This window comes from Varanus komodoensis, unplaced genomic scaffold (assembly GCF_004798865.1).
Source record: "Varanus komodoensis strain SLA01 unplaced genomic scaffold, ASM479886v1 scaffold2, whole genome shotgun sequence".
NCBI lineage: Eukaryota > Metazoa > Chordata > Lepidosauria > Squamata > Varanidae > Varanus > Varanus komodoensis.
Window position 1 is genome coordinate 12,628,849 of NW_025335568.1, and position 17,618 is coordinate 12,646,466.

The 17,618-nt window shown below is 43.3% G+C and overlaps 1 protein-coding gene across 3 annotated transcripts in view; it reads right to left on the reverse strand.

Moving 5' to 3' along the window:
* The window catches only part of MAPK10 (mitogen-activated protein kinase 10), a 116,380-nt gene that overhangs the window by 44,965 nt on the left and 53,797 nt on the right, over positions 1 to 17,618 (reverse strand). The window contains exon 7 of one of the 3 annotated variants that reach the window (XM_044428743.1): positions 4,641 to 4,712. The exons of 1 other annotated variant lie outside the window; for it this stretch is intronic. In XM_044428743.1, the coding sequence (XP_044284678.1) occupies positions 4,641 to 4,712 (72 nt within the window). Of the gene's footprint in view, positions 1 to 4,640; positions 4,713 to 12,506; positions 12,579 to 17,618 lie in introns of all 3 variants that reach the window. One more of the 3 variants, XM_044428742.1, reaches the window with a different exon arrangement.

Here is a 17,618-nt window from a genome sequence, read left to right on the forward strand (position 1 = left end):
CCTGGAAAGCAGTGGATGACAACAATGATCATTATTAATTCCATTTCTATACTGCCCAATGGCCATAGCTGTCTGGTCGGTTCACAAATGTTATTATCTCAACAGAAGTCTAAACAGACCCACAGGTCACAGTCATCCCTACTGCAATGAGATGTATGCTATTTCTGTTTAAATTATGCTACCCGTGTCTAGATTACCTTGCGTATGGAAAATGTGTGCAAGCAACAGCCCTCTTCTGTGGTGATGCACTGCCTCTTCTTTCGGCAAATCTAAAGTGGATGCCCACTTCTCTGTTGAAAACAGATACCCTGTGCTTGAAAAGGTTTCTGAACAGAATACAGATGGTTGCATTGATGGAGAAACTGACTAACTGGAATAGACTGTATAGGGGAGAAATAAAACGAGATAATTTTATGAAAATATGGCAGCCACTATTTGCCTGGGATAGGGACTTAAGCAATACAGAAGATCAAGTGGGGATTTGGCTGGAATGCTGGTCAGCTTAAGCTTTGGAAGCTAGTGTATGTGTAATAAGATGAATATTGGATGTATCATAATGTAAATGGTTTAACTTTGTGACTGTATAGGATTGTCAATAAAGAAGCTACCCCTCAAAACAAAACAGATACCCTGCAGACAGCCTTCCCTTCACTGGCTCCAGTCTGAGAGGCAAGAGGTATTCTGGTATCCTTGGGTGGCAGCTGGTGCCCACAGCAGCCCAGAGCAGGGCCTGCCATAGCGGAGGCCTGCTCTGGGATCACCTCTGTCCCACACCTCAATGCCCGCTCCACATTTTTGAGGGCCTGAGGCAAGATGCCCTCAATGCAACCCAGCCCTCAGTGAGTCTGCCTTCTCACCACCACTGTCCCCAGCTGCTACTTCATCCTCCTTTTTGTCCTCCATGCTCCAACTGGCTTGCTCAACAGGCAGACTAGGCCAGTGAGCAAATGAGGCTACAGATTCTGCTCTTCCTTCATCACAGTCTGGGCCAAAGTGAGAGGCAAGCAGGTGGCAGTGCTAAAGAGGATGAACAACCCTTTTTAGTGGGCACCTTCTGGAAAGTGGGTTCTTGGCCGGTTATTTGACAGAGGGCAAAAATAAGTCCATAAAATGGTCCTTCTTGTAATGTTTCAGTGTGGAATTGGTTTTCAAGCAGCCCAACTCCTTAGTCCCTGCACCTGTTCCTCTGAAACTCTGCTGGTTTCCTGCCCTGGGGATAGCTCTTACAGACTGCAGGGAGGCCACTATTAGTTTTAAGCTCACCAGAGAGGGCCATATGCTGGTGAAGGAGACTCAGAGGGGATCTGTTGGTGACATATGTACAGGTACGTGAGGGGGTGTCCCACGGAGGTGGGCAAAGACCTGCTCTCCCCTGCAGAGGAGGGCAGGACGCACTCCAACGGAGTGAAGCTCAGGGAACCGAGGTTCCATTTAGGTGCCAGGAAGTACTTCCTGACAGGTAAGACCTTGAGGGTATGGAATGGGCTTCCACGGGAAGTGGCTGAGGTCCCATCAGTGAGGGTGTTCAAGGATAGGCTAGACATACACATGGTGGGCATGTCATGAGTGAAGCCGGCTGGAGCCAGGGGTCAGACTAGATGGCCCGGGAGACCCCTTCTGACTCGCTGTTTCTATGTTTCTAAGGCAATATGAGAGGGTATTTTCTCAAGAAGGCTTACATCTGGATCCTGCCCTAACTCTGTATGCAGTACACACAATCTTATAGCAGCTTTTACTAATGGATTCTTAAGGTGTTAGTGTAAGGTTGCACCTGAATTAAATACCTTTGCCTGCACCCTCCCTCAGCAGGGGTTTTTTTAAAAAAGACATCACATTGTCTACAATCTGCTACCATCCATCAACATTTTCTAACTATTCTTCAGAAGTTGTCTTTTTTGCACAACTGGCTGGATTACAAAATGCATTGCCTGGAAGACATTCGAATTATGAATGTGATGTGATGTATGAATGAACATAAAGATAAAGCCAGACAGAAAAATGTATAGGTGCAAACGTGCAAATAAAATACACATTGTGATTGGAACTTCTTTCCTACCCCTTCCTACTTTTAGTACATGGAGAGATCTTGCAGGAAAATGTTCTGTAAAATAAAATTATCCCAGTGATATACTAAATCCGCCCCAGAGATAGGACAGGCTCAGTTTAGAATATGTTTACACAGAAAAACTGGGATTTGTAGAGCATAAAAACATGAATTAGATTAAACTTAAGGAATGCCAGTGATCAGCGAATGTAGAAACTAGTTTGCCAACTGGGACTTGATGGCCATAGTTCAAAAATTGCCTGTTGCAGTTTCTCATTTGGGACTTTGGCTTAAAATTCAAGAAGGTTAAGAAAGGGATTCAAAGGTGATGTGCAGAAAAACCTTGGTGTCATAAATAGTATTTATTTTCTTTCCATAATGAGGACAATCCTGCTTGCTTGAGAGTTTTTTCAGTGCAGAAAAAGTGGTTAGTTTTAGGCCTTGACACATTACATTTTTAGATGTATGCTTCAGATGTGTGAGCTTAACTGCCCAATCCTATAGGTGTATGCTTAAATATTCTACTCAACTCAATGGGATGTATGCACAGCTAGTATATATGATGCCCATGTTTCCTCTTTTACAAAGGGCAGTCCTCTATTTGAAGAGCAGCCAGAGGACTATCTTCTTCTGGAAGCTTTCCTCAATTTGAAAAGGTTCACCTTTCCATTTCCAGCTTAAACAGAATGCACTGTGAGGTCCTTCTGCCATCATCAGCACCTGAGCAGCAGACCAGATGGGCTCTCCCACAGGTAATCTGGTCATAGACTTCCACACTATGGTGGAAGACTTACTGTAGCTCTACATGAATAGAAATATTAAATAAATAATTTTGTCCCTTGTATCCATTTTCTTTGGCCTATGTTTTTGAGATCTAAAAGCAAAAGGTGTGACGTAGGTCATGTAGGGAGGGCAAGTGTCACACTTTGAGGGAGAACTGTAGGGAGATGCCCCCCACCCAGTTGCTGTCTCTGCTGAGACCTGCAGGTAAGCCTAGAAAACATCCTTGCATGGATACACCTTACTTTCCAAATAAGCCCCAGAAGCCACCCTCTGCTTGATTTTTTCATAAAGCCCTGCAGTTTAAGTGTTCAGGAGCATCACGGGAAGTTTAAAAAGAAGGGCAGCCTCCTACACCAAGTTGCTGCAGTCAGATAACCCTTCATCCAAGGGAAAAGGTGGGTACACCAAAGCATCATCAGTGCTGGTGGGGGCAGGACATGTGTTGGCACCCAGGGCCCTGGCGGTTGCCCAAGCCTGCTAGACTGGATGCCAGCCCTCCATACAGGTATACGAATCAGAGAGCTGGGATTGTCTGTGGCTCTGTGTGGCATCGATCGTGGTTTTCTTGCTGTGTCATGTGCAGCACAGCAATGGTTCCAATCAGAACAGTTGACCCTCCTGACAGAGATCATTCAGAATTGCATTCCCATTGGTGAAGGCCAAAGAAACCATTTCTGGGGAAATGCCAGGCCGATGCACACCAGGTCTCTTCAGAGCCATAGCAGTGACTCATCGCCACTTGACTCACCCACCCCAGGTGCGAGATGTCCTCAGGGCTTTCATTCTGTGGGAAGCTGTTCAGAATTCCAGGTCTGGCCACATTTGCAGTGCTGACGCACTATCCGCACAACTCTTTGCAAGGCAAGGAAGGTGCCGGCAGTGTTTCTGTACTGAATTCCCAACCTGCCCACCCCCGCTTGAGGAGTCACAGCAGAATCCAAGGCCAGAATCAACCATCTGCTGTGTAGCATAAGCTGGAGATAATGAACATAGCCCGTTATCCTGCCCCAAACCTAGTTATTTAAACCACCACAAAGTGAATGCCATCTATGTGCTTCTATACATTTTTGTTTAGAGCTGTTAAAATGTGATTTCATGCACACCTACTGGGGAATAATTGCATGGAGTTCAATGAGACCTACTCACAAGTAAGTGTGTAGATTGTAAGCTTAGTGCAGTATCCAGAGGGATGCAGCTACTAACATAAATTACATAAACTACTTTAGCACCAGGCAAATCACATCAATTGGGGTGCCAGTTTCCATTGGATATGGCACGAAATCTTATCAGAGGTCTACCTTAGGCCAAAGGTTAAAATAAAATGAAGCCAAACTCAATAGATTGAGTTTTTTAAATGAAATGTACGTATTCCCATACAAAAGCATCCTTACTAATATTGTTATTCATCTCTTTATTTAAATATTCTGGACACTCTTTAAGCCAATTTTCCCCAACTTGGAGCACTCCAGATGTGTTGGAGTGTAGCTCCCATCATTGCTGGTCAGCATGGACTTTGACTATGGATGATGGGAGTTGTGGCCCAAACATCAGAAGAACACCAGGCTGGGGAAGGGTGCTTTGATGCAACCAACGTAACACAGAACTGGTGCAGAATAGTGTCTAATACACAGGAAAGTGCTAATGTCTACAGAACATCAAATGCAGGGCAAACGTTCTGCTGTGTCTATCAGCAGTTTCGATTCCATTTGTTGAGGTACTGTAACAGCCGATCCATAATACACTACTCGAAATGGGAGAAGATAAATGGGAATGAAAATGGTATCTAGAGAAGCCCACAGCCTAGGAAGGATACGATCAGTGCCTGGAAACAACACAGCACCTTTAATCATTTCTCCCATGATGCACCCTACTGACCACATGTCAACTGAAAGCAAAAATGAAATGAAGGTAAACAAGAACACAGCAACAGAACGACAAATAAATGTGAAAACTTATCTGGTTGGGTCAACAGAACTGATGTGACTCCTTGGAGGATCTCCGGGGATCAGGACTGAAGCTGCCTCACCTTGGAGGGGAGGCTCCTGCTGCCTCTATTTACCTCGTTCCTTCCTGTCCTCTTGTACCATCCCTGCATCCCCTTCCAGATGATAAGCAGCAGAGAAGGTTGCAAGAGCAGCTACTGAAGAACCATATAGACAGAGCCAAGGTGGCGGCAGATGATGGGGGCGCTGTCCATCCCACCCACCCCCAAACTCTGCTCTGGCGAGCACAACCCTACAGCCCTAATGCTGACACCTCCCTCTTCTGAGTGGAACTTTCGTGACATGTAAGCCTGCCAAAAGCAGCATACTGATGAACAAACTTTCAAGGAGAGTCTCCATACACGGAGTACTACACCCTGCAGATGCAAAGGAACAGATGATTAAATAGATGGTTTCTAGCAATATCCTGAGAATGGGAAAGGAATGACGGGGACATCTTGTTTCTCAAGTAAGCCCACATCTATTAAGGTCTTCCTTTTTAGAAATGGAACGTTTTAATGAATGCACTTCTTTGTGTACCAAAGATCACTTGCATTAGAGTTGTCATGTTGGAGGAAAGGGTGCGAGGGATTGAGATGAGATGTTAGCAGCTATGGGGTAGAATGGTTAAACCTTTAGGTTAATATGTCTATACTTGCCTACATGCACAAATGCAGCATGAAAGAGAGAGAGAGAGAGAGAGAGAGAGGGAGAAAGGGAGTGACAATTCAGTGAACTGAGAAAGACCTAAGGGCAGCCGTCCTTTGTCACCATGATTTTGCAATTTAAATTAAATGACTAATTTGAAAATACAGGTCTCATCTGCATTCTTATAAACATATTGGCTTTTATCCTATTTTCAGAAAAGATTTGCAAACCACTTTTCCTTTTGCCTATAGCAGAAATTGGAACTCGTGAAGGAGGTTCCTTACAAGCCAAAATGCAAATAGCAAAATAAGTGAGCAGAGACACCACATAATGCATATCCTCCCATTCAGAAAAGCAATTCAAACATAGCAAGAAGCCATTCATGTGATAATATGGCCTAGAACTGGTTGAGCCACATGCCTGCATCATGACAAAGCCGCAAGGTGCAATCTTACGCCAATTTAGACAGTAAACCAAAACTAAAAGCATGTACAACTCCCAGCATGCCCCAGACATCGCTGCTAGCTGGGGCATGCTGGGAATTGCAGGCCTCTTTTCTGGCTGAATATCCATAGGATTGCACCCTTCCAGGATTATAGAACGTTTCTGATTAGCATGTTGGATAAAGTTGGCTTCAGACTGGGGACACTCTCAGTAGGGATGAAGCGGCAGATTCTTCTGAGACCTGTGGAAATTTCTCTCTGCATTTTAAACTATAAGGCAGAACAAAGATAACTTTCTACAGTTATGAAAGGAATCATGACACTGTTTGATGCGAAGAATAACTAGGAAAACAGCTCAGCCAAAATGTCAAGTCAGTGTATGCTGGTGCTGATGTGGGAAATGCAACGCCTACACTAGGGTATATTAGCAAAAGGTCAGAAAATGAAGCAAGCAATACCCACTATGTTGTTTTGAAAAAATCAGTGATGTAACCACATTAGGATTTCTCGCACTGGTCTCGGAAAGGATATTGTACATCTTGTAAAGGTGGAGAAAAGGACAAAGTGATACAGGGGTTAGAGAAGCTTCCCTTGGAAGGCTCAAGTCGGAGGGAGCTTGCGGTCTTCCAGTTGTTGCTGGACTCCAACGTCCATCAGTTCCAGTGAGCATGACCAGTGGCCAGTGATGGGAATCACAGTCCAACACCATCTGGAAGCTACAGATCCTCACCCACCTGCAGACACACACCCCAGCTAGAGCAGTAGGGTGGGCCCTTTTCATCTTAAAATTACACACAAGGAAGAGATAGAGATTTGTAGATGTATAGATGATGGGGAGAATGTGGATGAATTTTTCTTCCTGCCTCATAATCCTACCAATTGGGGCCACTCAATGAAATTCCTTGGCAATAGATCCAGGAGAGACAGAAGGAGGGGCAGCTTGATGATTAGCACTCATTTCTAGATTTACAAGACATGTAGAAGGCTTCCAATCTGAGTGGCCTTCCAAAGCCGTTACAAGCATCTATGTGAAGAGAAGTACCACTTGCTGGAGATAAAGTGTGGTAGAGATTATTGGAGGGGAGATCAGTCACACCTACAACCTATGAGCTCACTACTTTCTAGGATTAGATTAACCCTTTAGCAAAGACTTCCCAAACCTGCAGCCCTTTAGAAGGGTTGGATTGCAACTCCCATGCTGGCTGGAAATAATGGGAATTGCAACCCTACACATCTGGCAGGAAACAGGTTATGGAAACCTTTAGCTGGGCTGGCATCCTTGGCCAAGTTATTCAAAGTACTATTATCCCACTCCTAAGCCAAAAGGGGACTTCATGAGCTATTAGTAAAGCAAGGCATCTGTTCACAGTTTCAGGGAGGGGTTAAGGTTTTGAGATGAAGAGGCAGGAAGATGGCCACCTCTTTTCAGACCTCAGCTAATTAGTTCTCATGAGCACCTGTACATCTGAGTTGTAAAAGAAGAACTAGAATAAATGATTAAAAATAAAGGAAAATGGATCTTGAGAATGTAACAGAGGGCAAACCCTAGCACCTTGGTTTGAAGTTTTCCCTGCCCTGGAATGAGCCATGAGACAGAGATTTGGCTAACCATAGTTTGTTGGATCACAGGTTGTTGTCATTAAAGGAAAACCCAGACGCATGGATTAGATATGGGTTATTAACCATGAATCCATGGTTTATGAACTGCAGGATATTTAAGCTATGGTTTTTTGTTACATATCAACCCAGAATCATATATTTCACCAGGCTACAGTGGTATTGGTCAGGAGTGGTCAAAAAACCTGGCCTCTTTACATGCCAGTACTGCAAGGAAAGTTGGGATGCAGGGAGGGAGTGGGTGAAGAAGGGAAGCAAAATCCCCAGAGAATGAGTAAACAAACCAATGTTTGTTCAACTGTCCTCTAGACAACCCTGAGTAGGGCAACAATCCATGGTTTCAAGAAACTATGGCTTACATACAAACCAGGCCACAGTTAAGACAAACACACCTGCAATAGAATTCATAAGGACTGCTGCAGAAGCAGGCATTATGGGCCTTATTCTGTCTTTACGCAGGGAGATTTGGACCGACTGCTATCCAGATCCCTCTGAGACCTACAACTCCAGCATATTCTAATAATCTTTTTTTCTAAAAGTTTGGTAATATTCAGTTCTGGAAGTAGAGAGAAGATATAAGAAGAGGGGTGGAAAATGTTTTACCCTGTTGAGTTCATACGCTTAAATTTGCATCTGTATTACTGGATTTCCTCTCTTGTTTCTTTTTCTTTTGGCAGCAATTGCATGAAGTCAGCTTTGCTTCCAAGCTCAAGCATATCTATGCTGAAGTTTCCCTGCTGTTACTTAGGGTACAATTAGCATCATCAGCACAAAGGCATGCCACCCTTTTGACAGGAAAAAGCAAATGTTGAACAAAATGACCATTGCTAGAAGTGCAATGACACTGATTAAAAGGAAACAGCTCAGCTCTGCCTTCATCCATTAACAATCCAATTGTTCCTTTGACAAATACTTTCCTTCATTAAATTATGTGAACTTATCTTCAAGGAATCAAAGGAACACTTATGGAAATGCAGCCAATTTCCTATAATTTTTGTCTTGTCTTGTTTTAATTTTCAACACTGACAATGAAAACTTTGTAATTCCATATGCCAAGGACCTTGCCTCATCTCTTCTTTGTTGCCCCCCTGGGGCTAATGAAGGCCTTTCTCCAGGTCTATCAAACTCTTAGTTTTAGAGCGCAATCCAAAGGCGAGGTAGTGGTGGGAAGAAGAAAATCGATGGACCATCCAGCAGGTCCAAGGTGCTGTCATGGTGATGGTGGCAGGTCAGGGTGGAGGGTTGCAGTAAAAGGCCCAAAGGTATACAGAGGGGATCTATGCAGAGCCTTAATGCAAGAACCTTAATGCAACAGACTAGTATTTTTAAAGTTATCCAACTGTATTTCAGTACTAATCAATGATGGTTTTGTTTATATTATTTTAAAGTAAAGGCCTGGTGCTTATCAGTTATCTCAGTGCAATTACATTAATCAGCCAAAGGTAAGGCTGTTCTCTGTCTGAAGGACTATCAGAGTACAATTCCTGATTCCCAATTTGCAAGTATCCTGAATTTAAAAGGCTGTCCAGTTCAAGCCTGATTTAAAGATAAAGAGCCAGAAGAAAGGAAGGCAGAGCAGGGGCCTTGAAGTTGTCCATCAGCAGTGAGATCCTACAGAATGAGGGAACACAGTGGTCACCTGGGCACAGTTTGCTCCGCTATTTCTATTTATAATGCAGTTGTCATTTCTAAATGTCCATACATATGTACAAATTGGCACATGCTAATTTATGCAACTCCATGCATTTCCTTATTTGAGATGGGGTGTAGTTGGGCAAGCGGTGAGATCCATGTGTTAGATACAGTTGGACAGATATGACCTCTTTGCTTTCCTTGTATATACTGAGCATCGCCTTACTTTACAGGAAGCTTACTATTTAGAGAAGGAGGCTGGAATATCCCAAAAGGAAACAAGTCCTCCAAGACCCTCCGCTGTGTCTACAGCTCTGTCTCTAGCCATGGACTAAAGCCAAGAGGTAAATAACATACAAATCGCAGCAATGCCTCCTCTAGGTCCAATGCATGGGACTTTCTGCTCTGCCAAAGCCGAGACAACACTGTGAAAGCAACTAATTGGTTGCTTGGAGCAGTGATGCTTTTAGGCCAGCCAGTGGAACACCTGCCCAGGCCGCATTGCAGTGCATGCTGGGAGGATGTACTCTTGAATCCAAGATCTACAATTCAGAGTAGATCTCAGGACTGGCCCCGTGCATTGCCTTTTGTACGTATCTGTATGAACTGAATCCAGCCAAGGCTCTTCTTTTCAAAGCAAACATGATAGCGGATTTGTCCAAATAATTTTATAGGGGCATAGATTGTTATGTATTAAATATATATTCTAACTTGCCATCCATGCTAGGTGATCGGGGTGGTATACAAGAGGCATAAAACCCAATATATGCCACAATATAATACAATCAGTGTGATGCAACAGCTTCTGATCACAGCAGCTATGGGTTTAGAGGCAGTTGGCTTATGCATATTAGTTGAGGGGAATGAATGCCTACTATGCTCATCAGTCTATCTGGTGCGCTTTGCAGAGGCATTTGGCTGGCCATGGTTGACCCGCCAGGATGATGGGCCTTTGGTCTGAGCCACTGTTACTAAGTAGTTGTGAGCAATCCAAACATCCTCTCCCCCCACCACCCCCAACCTGCAAAAATGTTTGGTGTCAGGCAAGCTGCATTCTAGCCACACTCTAAGCGCAAGATGGCATTGCCCAGACTCAAGTGGGCACCTCTGTAGTGGGAGGGTGTGTTGTGCACATCAGGACATCCAGAGTTTCACAGGCGCTCACTGGGTACTGACTGCAGCCTCAGTCATGACAAGTGGCACAACTCCAGACAGGAGGCAGTGAAGCGCATTACAAATGCTCTTTTAAAATGCTTTAGAGCATTAAATGCTTGAGAACATTTAAAACAGTTGAAAACTAACCAGGCTATTCCCTGTCTGTCTCCCCAACATTTTGCAAACTTTTCTTCCTTTTTCTCTCCCAACCCAAACTCTTCCAAAGCTGTGGATAGTTTCTCCCTGAACGAGGGTACAGATCCGGCTTTGATGGTGGTAAAACTGGCAGTGCCAAGGCCTCCCTTCCCTGCCCCAGCATATGGAGATAGTAACGGCATTTGGTAGATCTTTCATAGTGTCAAGAATAAAACAGAGGGCAAACTGCTAGATAACTATGAGACGGGCATGTACATCAGTGAGAAGAATCACATCCTGGAAGCAAAATACAGAGTTGCCTCCCCAGTTTACTAATCACCTAAAAGAGCCTGAACTCCAGGACCAAGAGTGTAAGAGAAGACTCTGCTACTCAGTGATGTAAATAGAGGATCCATACAGAGGGACATTTAAGGCATGTGAGAACAACCAACTAAATTGACATTATCTTTCCTAAAAACTTGAATCTAGAGTTTTACAGGTGCTTCAGCACACACATGAAGCTGCTGCACAGACTGGGCCTCTCATTGTCTCCAACATGGAAGAAAGCTTCACGGATAGAAAAAGATGTAGATAGAAGCATAGAATAGCAGAGTTGGAAGGAGCCATGAAGGCCCTCAGGTCCAAACTCCTGCTGTTGCAGGACACCAAGGCCACCATTCCACTCAGATGGCCTTCGTGTGTATGTGGACAGGTTCCTCTCCCATGAAAGTGAACAGGAAAAACTTTGCAGTTGTGAGTGTACACTGGTGTACTTGCATCACTAATGGCTGAGCAACCAACAGGAATTTTAAATTTATTGTTATGAATAACCTTTATACCAGGAGTCCTCCTTTTGCATAAACAATAGTACAGGTGGGACTCTATATGGCTGGACCACTATTGGACTTGGAAATCCAGGCTGTGGTGAGGGAAGATGCTATCTTTGCACCTTTCAATAGGCCATTTCCCCTACATTTTGGGGGGAAGTGACCTCGGCACATCATAAAAAATTACTCTATGTTAACTCAGCAAAAGGGAAGAAATATTAATTATTAGTGCTTATGACTGTAAGTCTACCATACCAGCTTTCACAGAATGCTAAAAAGCGAATTATTAAAGTTTCTCCACCTAGCTAGCTGCTAGAAATCTTCCATTTGTTCCTTTCAGAACAATAAGATACAATATAAATGTGATTTTTCTTCTCTTTCTCACTAGTATAAACATATTCCTTATGCTGTCCCCACCAAAACTTACTTTATTTCTTAATTTTCTTTCTTTTTTCTGAGATTGCAATTGTTTTCATTTTCTAATATTACTTTCACCACCACGAGCGATGGTAAAAGGAATATCACCAAAGCTCAAATGAACAAGACAGAGCAGGGTAGGGAGGTGAGCAGAGTTTTGTTAATGAATCAGATGTCATGCACCAAAAAAGGAAAGCTCATTCTGGAAATCTGATGGGGAGTTCCATTTCTAGGAAGCTTCAAAAGACTGCTGGATCTCTTCTAAGCAACAAATGGGTAAGTCAAAACATTCAGAATAACATGTTGTATCGACCCAACTCTGGAGTCTATACAGCATCAAGGTGGACCCAGACTAATGATGCATTAGCAAGCAAAAGATTATGATGTCACCACAAACATAAAAAGTTGCAATTTGCAAAACATTTAGCCAAAAAAAGAAAAAAAAGTGGGGAAAGGATCAAGACATGTTTAAAAGGAACTAATGGGGCATTTTCTTTAAAAAGGCACGCAATAAGAAAAAGCTTGCAAGTCTGATCAGGGCTGGTTCTTCTACAGAAACACCAGGGCATTAAAAATATAAAGGTTAAGTATGAAGGTCTCCTTGACATTGTTCAACATATAGCTTTACTTTTCTTTTTGTCATTCCTTGTTGTTCCCAGGCGACTCCAATTGTAATTACACACACCTTTAAGATTCAGCATTCTGTTTCTCTTCGTACTCCCCTCCTATATTTTACACTTAGCAGGAAAAAGTCAGGGGTGAGGCTGTGGGGCATGGGAGAGAAATAATTCGATGAAGGCTGCAGCAAATGGCATAAGGATACAGTCCCTTCCTGGAAAGAGGATTTTGTGGCGCACCATTTCTCCCATAATGCATCCTACTGACCATATATCCACTAGAACAGCAGAGACAAGGAAATGAAGAGAGAAAGGGAGGGGAAGGCAAAGTTAACTAAGACACTTTGGTTCCTAAAGGAGGGGAAAAAGAGCAGGTTCATCACAGAAAGTACAGTTTTACACACCTTCCACTGAACATATTCTTAGAAAACAGAACAAAAATAAAAACCCACACACAAACAAAGATGTCATAAACAGAAGTCACACTGCAGCCTATCGTACCAGAAAAATATCACCTTTGTCAGTTTTATTTCACTTATTTAAAAAAAAGTTTCAAAATTAGTGACCATTTTTAAGGAAAATTGTCCCAGTTTAAATGCCACAGATGAAGCACTTAACTGTTCAGGGCTGAAATCCCATACACACTTACCTGGGAATAAGTTCAATTAAATTCAGTGGGGCTTACTTCTGACTGGACATGTATAGCATTGCATCATAACTGTCCATGTGGCCTATATCCTGGTTAACTGTTCTTACACATGCCGGTCTGCATATATTGATTACATTTTGATTTATCTTCTTAACTGGAGAAAATGTCAGATTCTAGAACTATGTGAATTGGGAGGCTAGAAAGAAGGAGAAAACAAAGCATTCCTGATGGGCTACCTTAGTTCAGAGCTAGACCATCCTGGAACCTTAAGACAGGACAGGTTAGGGTTGTAATCTTATGAGACCGTGTGCAGAAGGAATCCAATCCAGGCAGATGCACCAATTCTCACCTTTCCTCTCTTCCAAGTGTGAACCATGTGCCTTACCCATCGCTTCTCCTGCAAACCTAAGTCAATTCCTATTGAAGGTTGCTACATGTCTGCTTTGGCCATACGTCCCCTTTCCAGGCACCTGCAGCAGTGTGAACCTCCCCCACCTGGTACCTCTCCACTCAGCCGAGTATGCATGTAAAAGATGCTGTTAATTTAGACAGGGCTAATCTCTTGCCTCTTTCCAACCCAATTACTCCTGTCCCACTGAGTAATAATTGAGCAGGCAAGATGCACATGACTGGTCCAATCCATCCGATCCTGGTATCTGCACATATGCATCACCCATGAGGAAGCATGGCACAGGGAAGCCATTCCCATGTAGCTGTGGCTTTGTGTGAAAGGTGATGCCAGGTGATTCTCCTATTTCATGTCATGCCTGCTTTAAAGAGTTTCTTCCATGCTTGCAGGTGAGCCACAGATCCTTCTAGGAAATGCACCTGAAGATTGCGCCAGAGAATTTGAAAGGATCGGGGACAGGAAGGGAAGTACCCACACTTGATATTTTAATTAACATCCCCCCCTCAAAAAAAGTTATAGCTTTTATTCAATGGTAGGAAAAATTTGCAACCCTAAGAAAGGACACAAAAACACCCAGGCAACTGAGGTTAAGCCAATAAATATCAATAAATGAATCCAAATGTTAAGCAAAACAATTCTTTTAAAACATTGTGTCAAACACAGTTCAATAGTCCCTTACTAAGGACATATCCTGAGCTGAAATCTTACTCAAATGTTCCTGCTCAATGTTCTGGTTCTGCATGTGAGTAGCAGCCAATTGTCAACAGCATCACTGCTAACAACCTGTAGCTATTAGGGGCACAAGGCATAGTAGGAACAAATGTTCACAACTAACATGAGCCGCTGGAAGGCAAGGGAGCAGGGATCTTCATCCCTCCTGTGAATCACACGCCAAAGAAGCAGTAAGGCAAATCTGTGTTTGTATTTAGGATGGAAGAAATCCATCTGGGAATGTTGGTTTAATTTAGAGTCCTCCACTGAGGAGAGGGTTGGAACCAGTTTTCAGTCCCTTCCAACTCTACTAATCTGGGATTCTGTGATTCTAAAATACTGAGCTACAGAACAATCCCAGATCATCCTTGTAGACTTCAGGTGAGCAGAATGGATAGTAGACATCCAGAATTTTTGGCCTTCAGCTCCCAGCAATCCTGATCAATGTCTATACTGGTGGGGGTTCTGGGATCTGAGGTCCAAATCATCAGAGAACCCCCTTCTGCACATGTCTGCCACAGTGAGGCCTTAACTTACAGTGAAACCACCTGTTGCAAGATACACATGGGATTGCTAATATTCATACTAGGGTCAGCATTTGTATGGTGGTGTTTGCAAAAGGAAAGTTTTAACCTCTCTCCTACTTAGGATTCCCTTGTAACTCTCCCCATCTTTTCCCCTGCTGGGTCCCTATCCCATAAACACATCAAATGGGAAGGCAAATATATGGGGAATGCGGTTGGGGAGGACAATTGGCAGGCAGGGAAGGTTTCATTTTATCTTCCTGCCTATGATCTGGTTTAGTGGAGCTCAGGACCAAGCCTGAAATGTTGGGGCTGTTATTTATGTATCTGTCCCACTCACATATAAAGGGGGTGTCCTACTTTAACCGTGGAGGTATGCCTAGCACTTTCCCTTCCTCCACCTTACTTTCCTGAAGTCACTTTGATCATCCCAAGCAGTTTGCTCCATTCCTCGATCTGATACAAGAAGTAAGCTAGAAGAGTGCAAAAATTGCTGCTAGAACCATCAAGAGGCCAGGACATCTTCCAAGAATGATGGAGAGCACTGACCATCTTCCATGAACTCTCTTTATTCTTCAAGTAATATTTGGACAAGCACATTATGAGCTACTCCATGCAAAATACCTTGAGCAGCCTCAAAGAAGAATTGAGGCCCATCTAGTCTCCAGGTACTTCCTGCACTCATGAAGAAACACTTTCTTCAGTCTGTGAATTCACATGAATGCTACCAGGAAGTGGCTGGCTCTGCTGGTGATGCAGCAGATACAGCTGTGTCTACAGGGTATCATAATAAAGATGGTGTGGCCTGAAAGGTGAACCCTTCTCCTGCGCAAAACACAAGATTCCTTTTCAAGTCATGTCCAACCTTTAGCTGGCTCTGGCTCAAAATAGGGCTATATGGCCTCCACGCCATCAACTTGTCTTCCTTGCCACTAATTCTCACCTGCTCCAGTTTTGGCCTATGGAAGAGGAAGTGTTAATAAGCATTCCTTGATTCTTTGCAGGAAAAGAAAATTGAGGCAAAACTTTGGGTGTAGCAAAGGCCTTGAACGACATCTTCCACTGGGTAGCAAGCCACATTCAACATTCTCCAATTATTCAAATCTTATCAGAGGGCTGGGTATGAATGCTGAGACACACTTGAGAGACCTGTAACCTTAAATTCTCCCTTGGAGGATGAGGCAGCCATGGATGCCTTGTTCCTTGTGGCTCAGCCACAACGTTGTCCATCCCACATCCTGTTATCCATTTGTCCCTCCCATTACCTATAATGGGAATGGCAAGGCAGCTACTGGAAGGGAGCCGAAGAGTTTACAATGGTCATGCCTCCCACCTGTCATGGGGAAATGTAACTACATGCAATGTCAGCAGTAGGAGACCCCACCACAAGGAATGGACAGTCATCTTCTCTGGCAACATACACCCAGGGCTGTTGAGTGTGGATCTTTCAAGCATCTGTTAGTTTATCCACCTGATGTCATCTCTTTTTTCATCCCCTGCTTTCCCCCCTGCTTTGAAGAGAGACAAAAACAAACACCAACCAAGCAATTTCTTTTGGTTAAATGAAATGATGGCAAGGTACTTCATTTGCTGGTCAGGGAGCAGTGAGGAAAAGGGTGGACTTGGGTGCACAGGACAGCCAAAGCATGCCTGACATACCAGAGTTGTTCTCTGTTTTAAAGGGAGCAGCAGTGGGGCGATATGGGTCCTTAGGAGCAAGGTGCAACAAATGGTGGGAAATGCATGTGCAGGCTCCATAAACTCAGGTGCTTCAAGAAAATGAAAAGCATGGCATTGGCTGCAAACTGTAGGGTGCACTCAACATCTGTCAAAAGCACACTTGCCTTAAGAGTCAGCGATTTAATGACACTAGCCAAATAAAGAGGAACATCAAAAACAAGGCTCTCGTCTTTCTCACTGCCCTATTTTTCTTGTTGTCTGGCTGGCTGGCTGGCTGGCTGGCTGGCTGGCTGGCTGGCTATCTATCTATCTATCTATCTATCTATCTATCTATCTATCTATCTATCTATCACTAATCTGTCTTTTGTATATTCAAAATTCATTTTTGAATATAATTTACTGTCTAATTATAGACAATAACCAAAAGATATACTGTATCTCTACTCCTCCTCACTTGGTTAGCACTGATCAACAATATCTACCCCAGTATGAAGCCATTATACTGGATTGCTCATTGCACAGTAACAGATTCTAACATTTGTGTGTGCTCAGGTGATCCAAATGGTGATTGCTGTTATCACAAGAAAGACACAATTGCCTTGACAGCATGTTTCTTTGAGGGAATTCTGGTGGGTGTTTCAGTGCCAACTGATTGTCCAATCAGTTCAATAGAACAGATGGGCAAGTGGAACCCCACCACCCCACCCATTCATTGAAGCCTTCTTGTCCGAGGGGCTCCTTGCTACATACGCAACTCTGGTTCAAAGGATCCACCCTTGATTTCTTTGCAAGCCACTACAGCATTTCTGATTAAGGAGATTTTGAAAGCATTTCCCCCTAGGTTATTACCGACCCTAAGAAAACTTTACCTGGATATGATCATGAATACTAGATTTGCCTTCAGCACCAGCTGTTAATTTTAAATTGAGAAATGCAAGGTGTGCTGTAAATGCACCCATGTTATTACCAAATTTAAATAACAAAAGAATCAGGCTCAAATCGCTATCTAATTGCCAGCTCACAGATTGCAGTCAGATGTTAGTTAAAGAACTGCAAAATGCTAATTAGATTCCATAAATTAAAATGAGGAGTTTGGAAGAGCCACTGTTTCCCCATGACATTTAACACTAAAAAAGTATCTTACAGAAGGATTACTTGGGCAGTGGAAATAGCAGCCTAATGCATTTATTTCCAATGCATCATCTGATCTTCTTTTTGCATCCTGGGTCACCTAACATTTATGTAGCATTGATGTAATTCTGTACTACTGATAGGGGTGGTTTGTTCTTTTAAAGCTCACAAATAAATGGGATGCTTGTCAGGATGAGATTATATCTCTAAAGAG